Below are 17463 nucleotides of genomic sequence, written 5' to 3' on the forward strand. Positions count from 1 at the left end.
TGTCAGGTCTGATGTGGTAGTCATCACTGAATCGTGGCTGAAGGATGGTTGCAGTAGGGAGCTGAATGTCCAGGGTCACACGTTGCATTGGAAGGATAGGAAGGTAGGCAGAGTGGGTGATGCAGCTCTGCAGGTGACAAATAGCATCAGATTGGAAGATGTTGAATCCTTGCATGTTGAATTAAGAAACTGCAAGGGTAAAAGGACCCTGATGCATGTTATATACAGGCCTCCCAACAGTAGCTGGGATGTGCATTACAGATTACAATGGGAAATAGAAAGGGTGTGTGGAAGGGAAATGTTATGATCGTCATGGGAGATTTTGACATGCAGTTCGATTGGGAGAATCAGGTTGGTAATGGATCTCAAGAGAATGAGTTTGTTGAGATGGCTTTTTAGAGCAGTTTGTCACTGAGCCTGCTGGAGGATCAGCTATACTGGATTGGGTGTTATGTAATGAAGCGGAGGTGATTAGGGAGCTGAAGGTAAAAAAACCCCAAGGAGGCAGGGGTCACAATACGATTGAGTTCAACTTGAAATTTGATAGGGAGAAAGTAAACTCTGATGTAGCAGTATTTCAGTGAAGTAAAGGAAATTACAGTGGTATGAGAGAGGAGTTGGCCAAAGTAAATTAGAAGGAGATGCTGACAGGGGTGGCAGCAGAGCAGCAATGACATGAGTTTCTGGGTAAAATGAGGAAGGTGCAGGATAGATGTATTCCAAAAACAAAGAAATACTCAAATCGTAAAATAGTACAACCGTGGCTGACAAGGGAAGTCAAAGCTAATCTAAAACCAAGAGAGAGGGCATACAACAAAGCAAAACACAGTCCTGACGAGGGGTTCCGGCCTGAAACGTCGACTGATCTTTTCCACGGATGCTGCCCGATCTGCCGAGTTCCTCCAGCGTGTTGTGAACAAAGCAAAACCGAGTGGGAAGACAGAGGAATGGGAAGCTGTTAAAAACCTACAGAGAGCAACTAAAAGAATCATTAGAGAGAAAAGATGAAATATGAAAGCAGGTTGGTAATCATTATAAAAGTGGAAAGTAAAAGCTTTTTCAAGTATGTAAAAAATAAGAGAGATGAGAGTGGATATAGGATTTCTAGAAAATGAGAGTGGAGAAAAATAAAGGGGACCAAAGAAAATGGCAGATGAACTAAATGAGTATTCTGCATCAGTCTTCATGGTGGAAGACACTAGCAGTGTGCCAGATGTTGAAGGGTGTGAGAGAGAGAAGTGAGTGCACCTACTATTACACAGCAGAAGGTGCTCAAAAAGCTGCAAGGCCAAAGGGTACATAAGACACCCGGGCCAGATGAACTGCACCCTAGGATTCTGAAAGAGGTAGCAGTAAAGATAGTGGAGGCATTAGTAATGATCTTTCAAACATCATTGGACTCTGGCATGGTGTCAGAGGACTGGAAAATTGCAAATGTCACACCACTCTTTAAGAAAGGAGGAAGGCAGTCAAAAAGAAATTATAGACCAGTTAGCCTGACCTCAGTGGTTGGGAAGGTGTTTGAGTCAATTGTTAATGATGAGATTATGGAGTAGTTGGTGATGTAGGACAAAGGAGGACAGAGTCAGCATGGTTTCCTTAAGAGAAAATCTTGCCTGATGAACCTGTTGGAATCTTTTGAGGAGATTATAAATAAGAAACAGAGATGTAAAGACATTTCTTTAGCCAGAGGGTGGTGAATTTGTGGAATTTATTACCACAGGCAGCTGTGAAGTCCAGGTTGTTGGGTGTATTTAAAGCAGAGATGAATATTACCAAGCTGGTTTCGCCTAAGAACTTGCTAATGGAACGATGTCCTATTCACTGGGTGATTGTTTAATCCATTGGTCGTGTGATCAACAAATTTTGTGTGCTTGTCAAACATTATCAATTAATGTTTGACCTATTAATCCTGTGCAAGTGCAAGTGTTTTATTCCAACCTCTGGGTTTTTCCTTAATTGTATGGCATTAGGGAGTAGGGGTGGAGAGGGAGGGAAGGGGCTGGGGGTGGAGTGAGAATAGGGAGGAATGCAAAAGAAAGGAAAATATGGACCAGTTAACCTAACCTCAGTAGTTGGGAAAGTGTTGAGTCTATTATTAAGGATGAGGTTTCGGGGTACTTGGTGACACCGGACAAGATAGGACAAATTCAGCATGGTTTCCTATGCAGTTACAGGAAAGATACTGGCATGGTGCTGGAGGTACGTTGACAGAGGGAAGATTGGGTGAGAGCAGGGTGAGAGGGGAGTGAGGTGAGAGATTTGGGTGGGGTGAGATAGGAGTCTGGAAGTGAGGGTGGTGGGGTTTGGTTAAGAGAGGTGAAAGAGCGGTATGGATGAGAGAGGGGAGTTGGGGTGAGAGAGGGGATGAGAGGGAGTGTGAGGGAACAGGGTTGAGACAGAGGTGTGAATGGGAGAAAGGTTAGAGAGTACAATGTGAGGGGGATTGGAGTGAGAGAGGAGTGGAGCTGAATGAAGAAGGAGTGGGGGTTAGATGGGGGTGGGTTTGATAGAAGGAGAGTGGGGTTGAGAGAGGAGTGGGGGTGACAGGTGTGGTGGTGTGAGAGAGGGGAGTGGAGGTGACAGAGGTGGTGGGTTTGAGTGAGGAGAGTGGGGGTGACAGGTGTGTGGGGTTGAGCGAGGGGAGTGGGGGCGACAGAGATGTGATGGGGAGTGGGGAGTGGGGGTGACAGGTGGGTTGAGCAAGGGGAGTGTTGGTGACAGGTTTAGTGGGGTTGAGAGAGGATTGGGGGTGACAGAGGTGTGGTAGGGTGAGTGAGGATTGGGGTTGACAGAGGTGTGGTGGGATTGAGAGAGGATTGGGGGTGACAGAGGTGTGGTGGGGTGAGATAGGAGTGGGGGTGACAGGTGTGGTGGGATTGAGAGAGGATTGGGGGTGACAGAGGTGTGGTGGGGTGAGAGAGGAGTGGGGGTGACAGAGGTGTGGTGGAGTGAGAGAGGATTGGGGGTGACAGAGGTGTGGGGTTGATAGAGGATTGGGGTGACAGAGGTGTGGTGGGGTTGAGAGAGAGGAGTAGGCGTGACAGAGGTGTGGTGGGGAGTGGGGATGACAGGTGTGGTGGGGTTGAGAGAGGGGAGTGGGGGTGACAGATGTGTGGTGGGGTGACAGAGGTGTGGTGGGGTGAGAGAGGGGAGTGGGGGCGACACAGGTGTGGTGGAGTGAGAGACGGGAGTGGGGGTGACAGAGGTTTGGTGGGATTGAGAGGGGGAGTGACAGAGGTGTGGTGGGGTTGAGAGAGGGGAGTGGGGGTGACAGTTGTAGTGGGGTGAGAGAGGATTGGGGGTGACAAGTGTAGTGGAGTGAGAGAGGATTGAGGTGACAGAGGTGTGGTGGGGTGAGAGAGGATTGAGGGTGACAGATGTGTGGTTGGGTGAGAGGGGAGTGGGGGTGACAGAGGTGTGGTGGCTTGAGAGAGGATTGGGGGTGACAGAGGTGTGGTGGAGTGAGAGAGGGGAGTGGGGGTGACAGAGGTGTGGGATTGAGAGAGGGGAGTGTGGGTGACAGGTGTAGTGGGGTGAGAGAGGATTGGGGGTGACAGAGGTGTGGTGGGGTTGAGCGAGGGGAGTGGGGGTGACAGAGGTGTGGTGGAGTTAGAGAGGGGAGTAGGGGTGACAGAGGTGTGGTGGGGTGAGAGGGGGAGTGGGGGTGACAGAGGTGTGGTGGGGTTGAGAGAGGGGAGTGGGGGTGACAGTTGTAGTGGGGTGAGAGAGGATTGGGGGTGACAAGTGTAGTGGAGTGAGAGAGGATTGAGGTGACAGAGGTGTGGTGGGGTGAGAGAGGATTGAGGGTGACAGATGTGTGGTTGGGTGAGAGGGGAGTGGGGGTGACAGAGGTGTGGTGGCTTGAGAGAGGATTGGGGGTGGCAGAGGTGTGGTGGGGTTGAGAAAGGATTGGGGGTGACAGAGGTGTGGTGTGAGAGAGGATTGGGTGTGATAGGTGTGGTGGGATTGAGAGAGGGGAGTGAGGTTGATGGAGGTGTGGTGGAGTGAGAGAGGATTGGGGGTGACAGGTGTGGTGGGGTGAGAGAGGATTGGGGGTGACAGGTGTGGTGGAGTGAGTGAGGATTGGGGGTGACAGGTGTGGTGGGATTGAGAGAGGGGAGTGGGGGTGACAGAGGTGTGGTAGGATGAGAGAGGATTGGGGGTGGCAGAGGTGTGGTGGGGTGAGAGAGGATTGGGGATGACAGAGGTGTGGTGGAGTGAGAGAGAGGAGTGGGGGTGACGGAGGTGTGGGATTGAGAGAGGGGAGTGTGGGTGACAGGTGTAGTGGGGTGAGAGAGGATTGGGGGTGACAGAGGTGTGGTGGGGTTGAGCGAGGGGAGTGGGGGCAACAGAGGTGTGGTGGAGTTAGAGAGGGGAGTAGGGGTGACAGGTGTGGTGGGGTGAGAGAGGAGTGGGGGTGACAGAGGTGTGGTGTTGTGAGAGAGGATTGGGGTGACAGAGGTGTGGTGGGGTGAGAGAGGGGAGTGGGGGTGACAGAGGTGTGGTGGAGTGAGAGAGGGGAGTGGGGGTGACAGAGGTGTGGTGGGATTGAGAGGGGGAGTGGGGGTGACAGAGGTGTGGTGGGGTTGAGAGAGAGGACTGGGGGTGACAGGTGTAGTGGGGTGAGAGAGGATTGGGGGTGACAGGTATAGTGGGGTGAGAGAGGATTGGGGTGACAGATGTGTGGTGGGATGAGAGAGGGGAGTGGGGGTGATAGTGGTGTGGTGGAGTGAGAGAGAGGATTGGGGGTGACAGAGGTGTGGTGGAGTGAGAGAGGGGAGTGGGGGTGACAGAGGTATGGTGGGATTGAGAGAGGGGAGTGGGGGTGACAGAGGTGTGGTGGGGTTGAGAAAGGATTGGGGGTGACAGAGGTGTGGTGTGAGAGAGGATTGGGTGTGATAGGTGTGGTGGGATTGAGAGAGGGGAGTGAGGTTGATGGAGGTGTGGTGGAGTGAGAGAGGATTGGGGGTGACAGGTGTGGTGGGGTGAGAGAGGATTGGGGGTGACAGGTGTGGTGGAGTGAGTGAGGATTGGGGGTGACAGGTGTGGTGGGATTGAGAGAGGGGAGTGGGGGTGACAGAGGTGTGGTAGGATGAGAGAGGATTGGGGGTGGCAGAGGTGTGGTGGGGTGAGAGAGGATTGGGGATGACAGAGGTGTGGTGGAGTGAGAGAGAGGAGTGGGGGTGACGGAGGTGTGCTGGAGTGAGAGAGGATTGGGGGGTGACAGAGGTGTGGTGGAGTGAGGGAGGTTTGGGGGTGACAGAGGTGTGGTGGGGTGAGAGAGGGGAGTGGGGGTGACAGAGGTGTGCTGGAGTGAGAGGATTGGGGGGTGACAGAGGTGTGGTGGAGTGAGAGAGGTTTGGGGGTGACAGGTGTGGTGGGGTGAGAGAGGATTGGGGGTGGCAGAGGGGTGGTGGGGTGAGAGAGGATTGGGGGTGACAGAGGTGTGGTGGGGTGAGAGAGAGGAGTGGGGGTGATGGAGATGTGCTGGAGTGAGAGAGGATTGGGGGTGACAGAGGTGTGGTGGGGTGAGAGAGGATTGGGGGTGGCAGAGGTGTGGTGGGGTGAGAGAGGATTGGGGGTGACAGAGGTGTGGTGGGGTGAGAGAGAGGAGTGGGGGTGATGGAGATGTGCTGGAGTGAGAGAGGTTTGGGGGTGACAGAGGTGTGGTGGGGTGAGAGAGGGGAGTGGGGGTGACAGAGGTGTGGTGGAGTGAGAGAGGATTGGGGGTGACAGAGGTGTGGTGAGGTGAGAGTGTGAAGTGGGGGTGACAGAGGTGTGGTGGGGTGAGAGAGGATTGGGGGTGACAGAGGTGTGGTGGAGTGAGAGAGGATTGGGGGTGACAGAGGTGTGGGATTGAGAGAGGGGAGTGGGGGTGGCAGAGGTGTGGTGGGGTGAGAGAGGATTGGGGTGACAGAGGTGTGGTGGGGTGAGAGAGGATTGGGGGTGACAGAGGTGTGGTGGGGTGAGAGAGGATTGGGTGTGACAGAGGTGTGGTGGAGTGAGAGAGGATTGGGGGTGACAGAGGTGTGGTGGGATTGAGAGAGGGGAGTGGGGGTGGCAGAGGTGTGGTGGGGTGAGAGAGGGGAGTGGGGGTGACAGAGGTGTGGTGGAGTGAGAGAGGATTGGGGGTGACAGAGGTGTGGTGGGGTGAGAGAGTGAAGTGGGGGTGACAGAGGTGTGGTGGGGTGAGAGAGGATTGGGGGTGACAGAGGTGTGGTGGAGTGAGAGAGGATTGGGGGTGACAGAGGTGTGGTGGGATTGAGAGAGGGGAGTGGGGGTGGCAGAGGTGTGGTGGGGTGAGAGAGGATTGGGGTGACAGAGGTGTGGTGGGGTGAGAGAGGATTGGGTGTGACAGAGGTGTGGTGGAGTGAGAGAGGATTGGGGGTGACAGAGGTGTGGTGGGATTGAGAGAGGGGAGTGGGGGTGGCAGAGGTGTGGTGGGGTGAGAGAGGATTGGGGTGACAGAGGTGTGGTGAGGTGAGAGAGGGGGGTGGGGGTGACAGAGGTGTGGTGGAGTGAGAGAGGATTGGGGGTGACAGAGGTGTGGTGGGGTGAGAGGAGTGGGTGTGACGGAGGTGTGGTGGAGTGAGAGAGGATTGGGGGGTGACAGAGCTGTGGTGGAGTGAGAGAGGATTGGGGGCGACAGAGGTGTGTTGGGATTGGGAGAGGGGAGTGGGGGTAACAGGTATGGTGGGGTTGAGCGAGAGGAGTGTGGGTGACAGGTGTAGTGGGCTGAGAGAGGACTGGGGGTGACAGATGTGGTGGGTTTGAGAGAGTGGAATGGGAATGATAGAGGTTTGGTGGAGTGAGATAGGGGAGTGGGGGTGACAGAGGTGTGGTGGGGTGAGAGAGGATTGGGGGTGACAGAAGTGTGGAGTGAGAGAGGGGGGTGGGGGTGACAGGTGTGATGGAGTGAGAGAGGATCGGGGGTGACAGAGGTGTGGTGGGGTGAGAGAGGATTGGGGGTGACAGGTGTGGTGGGATTGAGAGAGGGGAGTGGGGGTGACAGGTGTGGTGGAGTGAGAGAGGATTGGGGGTGACAGGGGTGTGGTGGGGTGAGAGAGGGGAGTGGGGGTGACAGGTGTGGTGGGGTGAGAGAAGGGACTGGGGTGACAGGTGTGGTGGGGTTGAGTGAGGTGAGTGGGGGTGAAAGAGGTGTGAGGTGAGAGAGGGGACTGGGAGTGACAGATGTGGTGGGGTTGAGAGAGGGCATTGGGAATGACAGGGGTGGGGTGAGGGGGGGTTGGGGTGACAGGGGATGTTGTGAGAGTCGGGTGTGGGTTTGACATGGAGAGTGGGCTAGGAGTGGGGAGTAGGTGTGAGGGAGGTGGGGTTAGGGTGGAAGGAATCAGAGAATGAAATAACAAGATCCAGGACCAGAAATGGACCATCTGTTCCATTCAACTGGAGTCAGTCAACTTTAGTCCAGGAACTCACCGCCACCCTCTCACTTTCACCACAGTGAAACCCTCAGTCTAGTCAAAAAGCTCCAAAACCTGGGCCTCTGTACCTCCCTCAGCAACTGGATCCTTGACTTCCTCACTGGGAGACTAGAGTCTGAGCAGATTGGAAATAACATCTTCCCTTCTGACAATCAAGACTAGCACATCTCAGGGGTGCTTAGCTCATTCCTCTATTCTCTCTCTCCAGACACACACACATACACGCACACACACACAGTCGTGTCACTAGGCACAGCTCAAATGCCTTTTATAAATTTGCCAGTGTCACAACTGTTGTCAGCAGAATTTCAGATAGTGACGAGGAGGCATACAGGAGCAAGATGGATCAGCTGTTTCAGTGGTGTCTCAATAACAACCTTGCACTTAGTATTAATAAGACCAAGGAATTGGTAAGAAGGGGAAGTCAGGGGAACATTCACCAGTCATCTTCGAGGGATCAGAAGTGGAAAGGGTGAGAAGTTTCAAGTTTCTGGGTGTCAACATCTCTGAGGATCTATTCTGGATCCAACATATTGATGCAATTACAAATAAAGTATGACAGCGGCGATATTTCCTTAGAGGTTTGAGGAGCATTGGTAGTCACCAAAGACACTCACAAATTCCTACAGACGTACCACAGAGAGTATTCTAGCTGGTTATATCAGCGTCTGGAATGGAGGGGTCACTCCACAGAATTGGAAAAAGAAGCAGGAAGTTGTAAACTCAGCCAGCTCTTTCATGGGACTGGCCTCCCCAGCATCCAGGACACCTTCAAAAGGCGATGCCTCAAATGGGGAGCATCTGTCATTGATGGCCCCATCTCCCAGGACAGGCCCTCTTCTCATTGCTACCATTAGGGTGAAGGTACAGGAGCCTGAAGACACACACTCAATGATTCAGGAACAGCTTCTCCTCCTCTGCCAACAGATTGCTGAATGGACAATGAACCCATGAACACTGTCCCACCATTTTTGCACGACTTATTTGATTTTTTTACAATACTGTGCAAAACTCTTGGGCACCCCAGATTTTTAATATAAATCTTGTTTATATTATAAAATAACTTAATGACTTTGCAGGTGTGTAGTCCAGTGCCTGATTAAACAAAGATAACAGGTGCTAATGATCAATGGTATGAGTTGAATGAACAAATCTGATTTACTGAAACAGAAAGGGGTCTAGAAGGAATTAAATTGGGCAAAGGACAAGCAAACTAAAAGTGTGGCAGATGTGTCAGTTTAATCTTCAAATCTTGAATTCTTACAACATGGCTAGAGTGAGCATAGTGGAAGTCACAAAGTAGTCATCTTGCATCAGCTACGTCTCTCCAGAGCAGGAATTTCACAACAGACAGGAGTTTTCAAGATGTGATGTTCAAGCTCCTCCGAAGAAGCACAAAAAATGGGCAAGGTTGAGGGCCAGAAATGCAGTGGCCAGCCATGGAAACTGAGTGCAGCAGACAAGAGATTCATCAAACTAAAAGCCCTTTGAAAGAAGTCCAGCACTGCTTTCAGCTCTGAACTTACAGAAACCACTGGACCCCAAGTACACCCCTCTATAGTCCCGAGAGATATTCTCAAAAGTGAGCTTCATGGAAGCGTTTCTGCTGAAAACTGGAACTGGAATCAATAGACAATAGACAATAGGTGCAGGAGTAGGCCATTCGGCCCTTCGAGCCAGTGCAGCCATTCACTGTGATCATGGCTGATCATCCACAATCAGTATCCAGTTCCTGCCTTATCCCCATAACCTTTGATTCCGCTATCTTTAAGAGCTCCATCCATCTCTTTCTTGAAAGCATCCAGAGACTTGGCCTCCACAGCCTTCTGGGGCAGAGCATTCCATATATCCACCACTCTCTGGGTGAAAAAGTTTTTCCTCAACTCCGTTCTAAATGGCCTACCCCTTATTCTTAAACTGTGGTCTCTGGTTCTGCTCTCACCCATCAGCGGGAACATGCTTCCTGCCTCCAGCGTGTCCAATCCCTTAATAATCTTATATGTTTCAATCAGATCCCCTCTCAGCCTTCTAAATTCCATAGTATACAAGCCCAGTCGCTCCAATCTTTCGACATATGACAGTCCCGCCATCCTGGGAATTAACCTTGTGAACCTACGCTGCACTCCCTCAATAGCAAGAATGTCCTTCCTCAAATTTGGAGACCAAAACTGCACACAGTACTCCAGGTGTGGTCTCACTAGGGCCCTGTACAGCTGCAGAAGGACCTCTTTGCTCTTATACTCAATTCCCCTTGTTATGAAGGCCAGCATGCCATTAGCTTTCTTCACTGCCAGCTGTACTTGCATGCTTGCTTTCAGTGACTGATGTACAAGACACCTAGATCTCGTTGTACTTCCCCTTTTCCGAACTTGACTCCATTTAGATAATAATCTGCCTTCCTGTTCTTACCACTGAAGTGGATAATCTCACATTTCACACTGCCACCCAGCTTTGTGTCATCAGCAAATTTGCTAATGTTACTTTTAATTTCATCATCTAAATCATTAATATATATTGTAAACAGCTGCAGTCCCAGCACTGAACCCTGCGGTACCCCACTGGTCACCGCCTGCCATTCCGAAAGGGACCCGTGAATCGCTACTCTTTGTTTTCTGTCAGCCAGCCAATTTTCAATCCATGTCAGTACTCTGCCCCCAATACCATGTGCCCTAATTTTGCCCACTAATCTCCTACGTGGGACTTTATCAAAAGCTTTCTGAAAGTCCAAGTACACTACATCCACTGGCTCTCCCTTGTCCATTTTCATAGTTACATCGTCAAAAAATTCCAGAAGATTAGTCAAGCATGATTTCCCCTTCGTAAATCCATGCTGACAAAGTCAAGAGACTCAGCTATGCACAACAACACAAGGACTAGTATGCTGAACAATGGTAGCAAGTGCTCTGGACTGAGGGATATTAGGACAGTGTATGTCCTCTGCTTCACGGAATCCATAGAAGCATAGAAACATAAAAAGCCTACAGCACACTACAGGCCCTTCGGCCAACAAAGTTGTGCCGAACATGTCCCTACCTTAGAAATAATGAGGGTTACCCATAGCCTTCTATTTTTCTAAGCTCCATGTACCTATCCAAAAGTCTCTTAAAAGACCCTATCGTATCCACCTCCACCATAGTTGCCGGCAGCCCATTCCACGCACTAACCACTCTTTGAGTAAAAGACTTACCCCTGACATCTCCTCTGTACCTACTCCCAAGCACCATAAACCTGTGTCCTCTTGTGGCAGCCATTTCAGCCCTGGGAAAAAGCCTCTGACTATACACACGAAAAATACCTCTCATCATCTTATACACCTCTATCAGGTCACCTCTCCTCGTCCATCGCTCCGAGGAGAAAAGGCCGAGTTCACTCAACCTGTCTTCATAAGGCATGCTCCCCAATCCAGTCAACATCCTTGTAAATTCCCTCTGCACCCTTTCTATGGTTTCCACATCCTTCCTGTAGCGAGGCAACCAGAACTGAGTACAGTACTCCCAGTGGGGTCTGACCAGGGCCCTATATTGCTGCAATATTACCTGTCGGCTCCTAAATTCAATTCCACGATTGATGAAGGCCAATACAGCGTATGCCTTCTTAACCACAGAGTCAACCTGCACAGCTGCTTTGAGTGTCCTATGGACTCAGATCCCGAGGTCCCTCTGATCCTCCACACTGCCAAGAGTCTTACCATGCGGGTTAACCCCTTCTGTGCTGAACTCATCATATACAGAGTCAGGATAGGATTGTCGAGTCTTGGAAAAGCAGAGAAGGAGGTGTCTGCCTCATAGTAAATTCCTCTTGGTGCACAAATGTGTCAGTGATGTCCCAATTCAGCTCATCAGACCTGGAATAGCTTGCAATGAAGTGTCGGCCATTTTACCTGCTATGTGAATTTTCTGCGATCTTTTTTGTAGTAGTGTACATTCCACCTCAGGCCAATGTCAAACAGGTTCTAGGTGATCTGAATGATGTGATCATTGTACAAACGAAACTTCACACCTTGACGCCTTCACCATCATTTTGAGTGATTTTAACCAGATCAGCTGGAAAAAGTCACTAATTATTATCAATAAATCATTTGTAGCACCAGAGGAAACAACACACTGGACTACTGTTATACCACCATCAAGAATTCCTACCGTGCTATTCCACGCCCTCACTCTGGAAAGTCTGATCACCTGGCTGTACTTCTGCTCCCTGAGTATAGGCAGAGACTGAAGTCCAGCAGTGAGAACCAAGAAGGTATAGACAAGGGAAGCACAGGAGCTCTTGCACGCAGCAGTCCCCAACCACTGGGCCGCAAAACATGCGCTACTGGGCCGTGAAGAAACGATATGAGTCAGCTGCACCTTTCCTCATTCCGTCACACACTGTTGAACTTGAACACAGGGTTGCCAACTGTCCCGTATTAGCTGGAACATCCCGTATATTGGGCTAAATTGGTTTGTCCTATATGGGACCGCCCTTGTCCCATATTTCCCCCGCTAAGGTAGAGCATTCCTATGAAACCTTTCATGCCGAAATGGCGTGAAGCGAAGAAGCAATTACCATTAATTTATATGGGAAACATTTTTGAACATTCCCAGAACCAAAAAATAACCTAACAAATCATAACAAATAAGACATAAAACATAAAATAACACTAACATATAGTAAAAGCAGGAATGATATGATAAATACACAGCCTATATAAAGTAGAAATAACGTATGTACAGTATAGTCGGGAAGATGAGGGCAAAACCGATTTGTGGGGGAAAAAAATCAGCATGTACGCGCATGCGCACACAGGTGCCCGCACAAGGCTTCATGGTCATGCAAACACAAGGAATTCTGCAGATGCTGGAATTTCAAGCAACACACATCAACGTTGCTGGTGAACGCAGCAGGCCAGGCAGCATCTCTAGGAAGAGGTACAGTCGACGTTTCGGGCCGAGACCCTTCGTCAGGTGACTTCAAAAGGGCAACATTATACCAGTGCCTAAGAAGAATAGAGTGAATTGCCTCAATGACAATTATCTAGTAGCACTCACATCTACGCAGATGAAATGCTTTGAGAGGTTGATTATGACTAGAATCAACACCTGCCTCAGCAAAGACCTGGACCCACTGTAATTTGCCTATTGCCACAATAGGAAAACGGCAGCTGCAATCTCAATGGCTCTTTACACGGCCTTAGATCACCCGGACAACACAAACACCTCTGTCAGGATGCCGTTCATCAACTATAGCTCAGCATCTAACACCATCCTTCCCACAACCCTGATCAATAAGTTACAGAACCTGGGCCTCTGTACCTCCCTCTCCAATTGGGTCCTTGACTTCCAAACCGGAAGACCACGATCTGTGCAAATTGGTAATAATATCTCCTCCTCGTTTATGATCAACACTGGTGCACCTCAGGGATGTGTGCTTAGTGCACTGCTCTACTCCCTCTATACCCACGACTGTGTGGCTAGGTATAGCTCAAGTGCCATCTATTAATTTGCTGAAGATGCAACTATTGTTGCAGAATCTCATAGAGATGACAGGGTACCAGGAGCAAGATATCTCAGCTTGGTAACACCAACCTGATATTCAACGCCAGTAAGACCAAAGCATTGAATGTGGACTTCAGTAAGGGGAGGATGAGGGAATACAAACCAAGAAGGAGAGGCTGGAAAACTTTGGGTCATTTTCTCTGAAATAGCATGTGCTGATGGGAGATCTGATAGAGGTTTACATAACTCTGAGAGGCACAGGCAGCCAGGATCTTTATCCCAGGGTTGAAGGGTCTAATATGAGAGGATATGCATTGAAGGTGGGAGGGGGTAAATACAAAGGAGATGTGCAAGTGACGGGTACCTGGAATGTGCTACCAGGGGTGGTGGTAGAGGCAGATGCTATAGAAGTATTTACACAGTTATTAGATACGCTCATGAATGTGTGGAGAATGAAGTGATATGGACATTGTGTAGACAGATAATTGTGTAGGGGCCGTGGTTGAGCGGTCGGCAACTTGGGCCAGCTACCCCACCGGACTTAGTCTGGTGAGGAGGGTGTGAGGACACCCAGCAGGACCAAAAAAAACAAGACCTGACAAAGGGCGGATGAGCTCCTTGTGAGCCAACGGCTATCTTCCGTGGAAGAGAGTAAAGCCTCACCACGTATCTACGAATCGTTTGCTATGCACCCAGTTAGAAGAGACATGATGAACTTGGGCGCTGCACCGTGTGCCTGGACCTGCCCAAGGCCTCCGCCTACGGAAGGGCCGAGCTCGAAGGAGCGGCCATGGCTGGAGGCCGACACGGCCTCGGGCTCGAGTTCGGCGGGGGCAGCAGCGGGCGGTGCCAAGACAGCCAGCGAGAACAAGCTGGAGGAGAGGCTGTACTCGGTGCTGTCGCAAGATGGAAGAAGATGGAGGTGCATAGCCGCCAACCCCGGATTCGGGACGGCACCCACTGACTGACTGAGGCAGATAAACAAACATGGTCAGTTTAATTAGCTGCCAAGCAAGTTGATAGGGTTGTTAAGGTGCATGGTGTGTTACTTCATTAGTTGGGGAATTGAGTTCAAGAGCCAGGCAGTAATGTTGTAGCTGTATAAAATCCTGGTTAGACCACTCTTGTGTTCAGTTCTGGTCACCTCATTATAGGAAGGATGTGGAAGCATTGGAGAGGGTGCAGAAGAGATTTACCAGGATGCTGCCTGGTTTGGAGAGCATGTCTTATGAGGATAGGCTGAGTGAACTAGGGCTTTTCATTTTGTAGTCCAAGAGATCGAAAGATGACTTGATAGAGGTGTATAAGATGATAACATAGAACATAGAATAGTACAGCACAGTACAGGCCCTTCGGCCTACAATGTTGTGCCAACCCTCAAACCTTGCCTCCCATATAACCCCCCACCTTAAATTCCTCCATATACCTGTCTAGTAGTCTCTTAAACTTCACTAGTGTATCTGCCTCCACCACTGACTCAGGCAGTGCATTCCACGCACCATCCATTCTCTGAGTAAAAAACCTTCCTCTAATATCCCCCTTGAACTTCCCACCCCTTACCTTAAGGCCATGTCCTCTTGTATTGAGCAGTGGTGCCCTGGGGAAGAGGCGCTGGCTATCCACTCTATCTATTTCTCTTAATATCTTGTACACCTCTATCATGTCTCCTCTCATCCTCTTTCTCTCCAAAGAGTAAAGCCCTAGCTCCCTTAAGAGGTATAAATTAAGAGGACAGCCAGAGACTTTTTCCCAGAGCAGGAATGTCGAATTCGAGGGGATCGAGAGGTACATTTCTTTAACACAGAGAGTGGTAGCTACATGGAATGAACTACCAGAGATAATGCTAGAGGCAGAAACATGAGGGACATTTAAATGAATCTCAGATAAGCACATGGATAATAAAAAATGGAGGGTTATATGGAAGGGAAGGATAAGATTGATCATTAATATGTCGACACAACATCATGGACCAAAGTGTCTGTACTGTGCAGTAATGTTCTATGAAATGAGTAACGTTATGGGCCAAGGGGTCTGTACTGTGATGTAATGTTCTATGAAATGAGTAACGTTATGGGCTAAAGGGCCTGTTCCTGTGCTGAATTCTTTGGGAGCAAAGGGATTAGGATGGGGCCTGATAAATCAAAAGGGAGGGTATTCATGGACTGCTTCCTCCTCCCACAGGTTTCTGAGTTGGATACGAAGAATGGAGTGCCCTTTGACCAGATAGGGCAGGTGCTGAGACGACGTCACCAGCTAGACATGGTGGACTGCACCGATGCCCATGGAAACACACCCTTGTCAGAGGCAGCTGGTGGCGGGCATCCCAGTGCCATCAAATACCTGATCGAGAAAGGAGCCAATCCCAATTCAAAGGTAACATGGGAGAAGAGGGCCAGGTTACAGGGTTTCAGGATCACCACTCCTCGTCCCTGCACCACAGTGATTGAGGGACTACATCACTCAACACATGTTTGTAGTTGAAGGATGGTTGTAGTTGGGAGCTGAATGTCCAAGGTTACATGTTATATTGGAGGGATAGGAAAGTAGGCACAGGGGGTGGTGTGGTTCTACTGGTGAAGAATGGCATCAAATCAGTAGAAAGATGTAACATAGGATTGGAAGATATTGAATGCTTGTGGGTTGAGATAAGAAACTGCAAGGATAAAAGGACCCCGATGGCAGTTAGATACAGGCCTCCCAACAGTAGCTGGGATGTGGACGACAGATCACAACAGGAGATAGAAAAGGCATGTCAAAAGGACAATGTTATGGTCGTCATGGGAGATTTTAACATGCAGGTTGATTGGGAAAATCAGGTTGGTAATCGATCTCAAGAGAGTGAGTTTGTTGAATGCCAACAAGAGGATCAGGTAGACTGAACTGGGTGTTCTGTAATGAACAGGAGGTGATTAGGGAGCTGAAGGTAAAAGAACCCCTAGGAGACAATGATCACAATATGACTTGAAATTTGATAGAGAGAAAGTAAAGTCTGATGTAGCAGGATTTCAGTGGAGTAAAGGAAATTACAGTGGTATGAGAGAGGAGTTGGCCAAAGTAAATTGGAAGGAAATGTTGGCAGGGATGACAGCAGAGCAGCAGTGGCGTGAATTTATAGGAAAAATTAGGAAGGTGCAGGATGGATGTATTCAAAAACAAAAAAATACCCAAATGGTAAAATAGTATAACTGTGGCTGACAAGGGAAGTCAAAGCTAATGTAAAATCAAAAGAAAGGGCATACAACAAAGCAAAAATTAGTGGGATGACAGGATTGGAAAGCTTTTAAAACCCTACACAGAACAAAGAAAAGAATCATTAAGAGGGGAAAGATGAAATATGAAAGCAAGCTTGCAGACAATATCAATGTGGATAGTAAAAGCTTTTTCAAGTATGTAAGAAATAAAAGAGAGATGAGAGTGGATATCGGGCCGCAAGAAAAAGAGGCCAGAGAAATAATAATGAGGGCCAAAGAGATGGCGGATGAACTAAATGAATATTTTGCATCAGTGTTCATGGTGAAAGACTCAAGCGGTGTGCCAGATGTTGAAGGGTGTGAGGGAAGAGAAGTGAGTGCAGTTACTACATTACAAGGGAGAAGTTGCCGATAAAGCTGAAAGTCCTAAGGTGCAAAAAGTCACCTGGGCCAGGTGAACTGCACCCTAGGGTTCTGAAAGAGGTAGCGGTCTGACTTCAGTGGTTGGAAAGATATTGGAGTTAGTTGTTAAGGATGAGGTTATGGAGTACTTGGTGACACAGGACAAGATAGGACAGAGTCAGCATGGTTTCCTCAAGGGAAAATCTTGCCTGATGAACCTGTTGGAATTCTTTGAAGAGATTACAAATAGGATAGATAATGGGAATGCAGTGGATGTTGTATATTTGGACTTTCAGAAGGCCTTTGACAAGGTGCCACATATGAAGTTAAGAGCCTATGGTATCACAGAAAACTTACTGGCACTGTTAGAGCATTGGCTGTTGGTCGGAGGCAGCTAGTGGGAATAAAAGGATCCTCTTCTGGTTGGTTACCAGTGACCAGTGGTGTTCCGCAGGGGTCGGTGTTGGGACTGCTTCTTTTTATGCTGTATATCAGTTATTTAGTTCATGGAATAGATGGCTTTGTTACGAAGATTGGTGGAGGGGCAGGTAGTGTTGAGGAAACAGGCTGCAGAGGACTTAGACAGATTAGGAGAATGGCCATGAGAGTAGCAAATGAAAATATTTGAGTTGCAAAAGACTTGAGAGTCCTCATGCAGAACACCCTAAAGGTTAACTTGCAGGCAAAGTCAGTGGTGAGGATGGCAAATGGAATGTTAGGATTCATTTCAAGAGGTCTGGAATACAAGAGCAAGGATGTGATTCTGAGGCTTTATAAGACACTGGTGAGGCCTCAGCTTGAGTATTGTGAACAGTTTTGGGCTCCTCATCTATGAAAAGATGTGCTGGCATTGGAGAGGGTTCAGAGGAGGTTCACAAGGATGATTCCGGGAATGAAAGGGTTATCATACAAGAAACATTTGATGGCTCTGGGTCTGTACTTGCT

At 49.3% G+C, this 17463-nt stretch overlaps 1 protein-coding gene across 3 annotated transcripts in view; it reads left to right on the forward strand.

The window, feature by feature from the left end:
- The window catches only part of LOC140194814 (IQ motif and ankyrin repeat domain-containing protein 1-like), a 117886-nt gene that overhangs the window by 53330 nt on the left and 47093 nt on the right, over positions 1-17463 (forward strand). For all 3 annotated transcript variants that reach the window (XM_072252097.1, XM_072252098.1, XM_072252099.1), the window contains one exon: positions 15107-15298. In XM_072252097.1, the coding sequence (XP_072108198.1) occupies positions 15107-15298 (192 nt within the window). The remainder of the gene's footprint in view (positions 1-15106; positions 15299-17463) is intronic.

Source organism: Mobula birostris, chromosome 3 (assembly GCF_030028105.1).
Source record: "Mobula birostris isolate sMobBir1 chromosome 3, sMobBir1.hap1, whole genome shotgun sequence".
Taxonomy (NCBI): Eukaryota; Metazoa; Chordata; class Chondrichthyes; order Myliobatiformes; family Myliobatidae; genus Mobula; species Mobula birostris.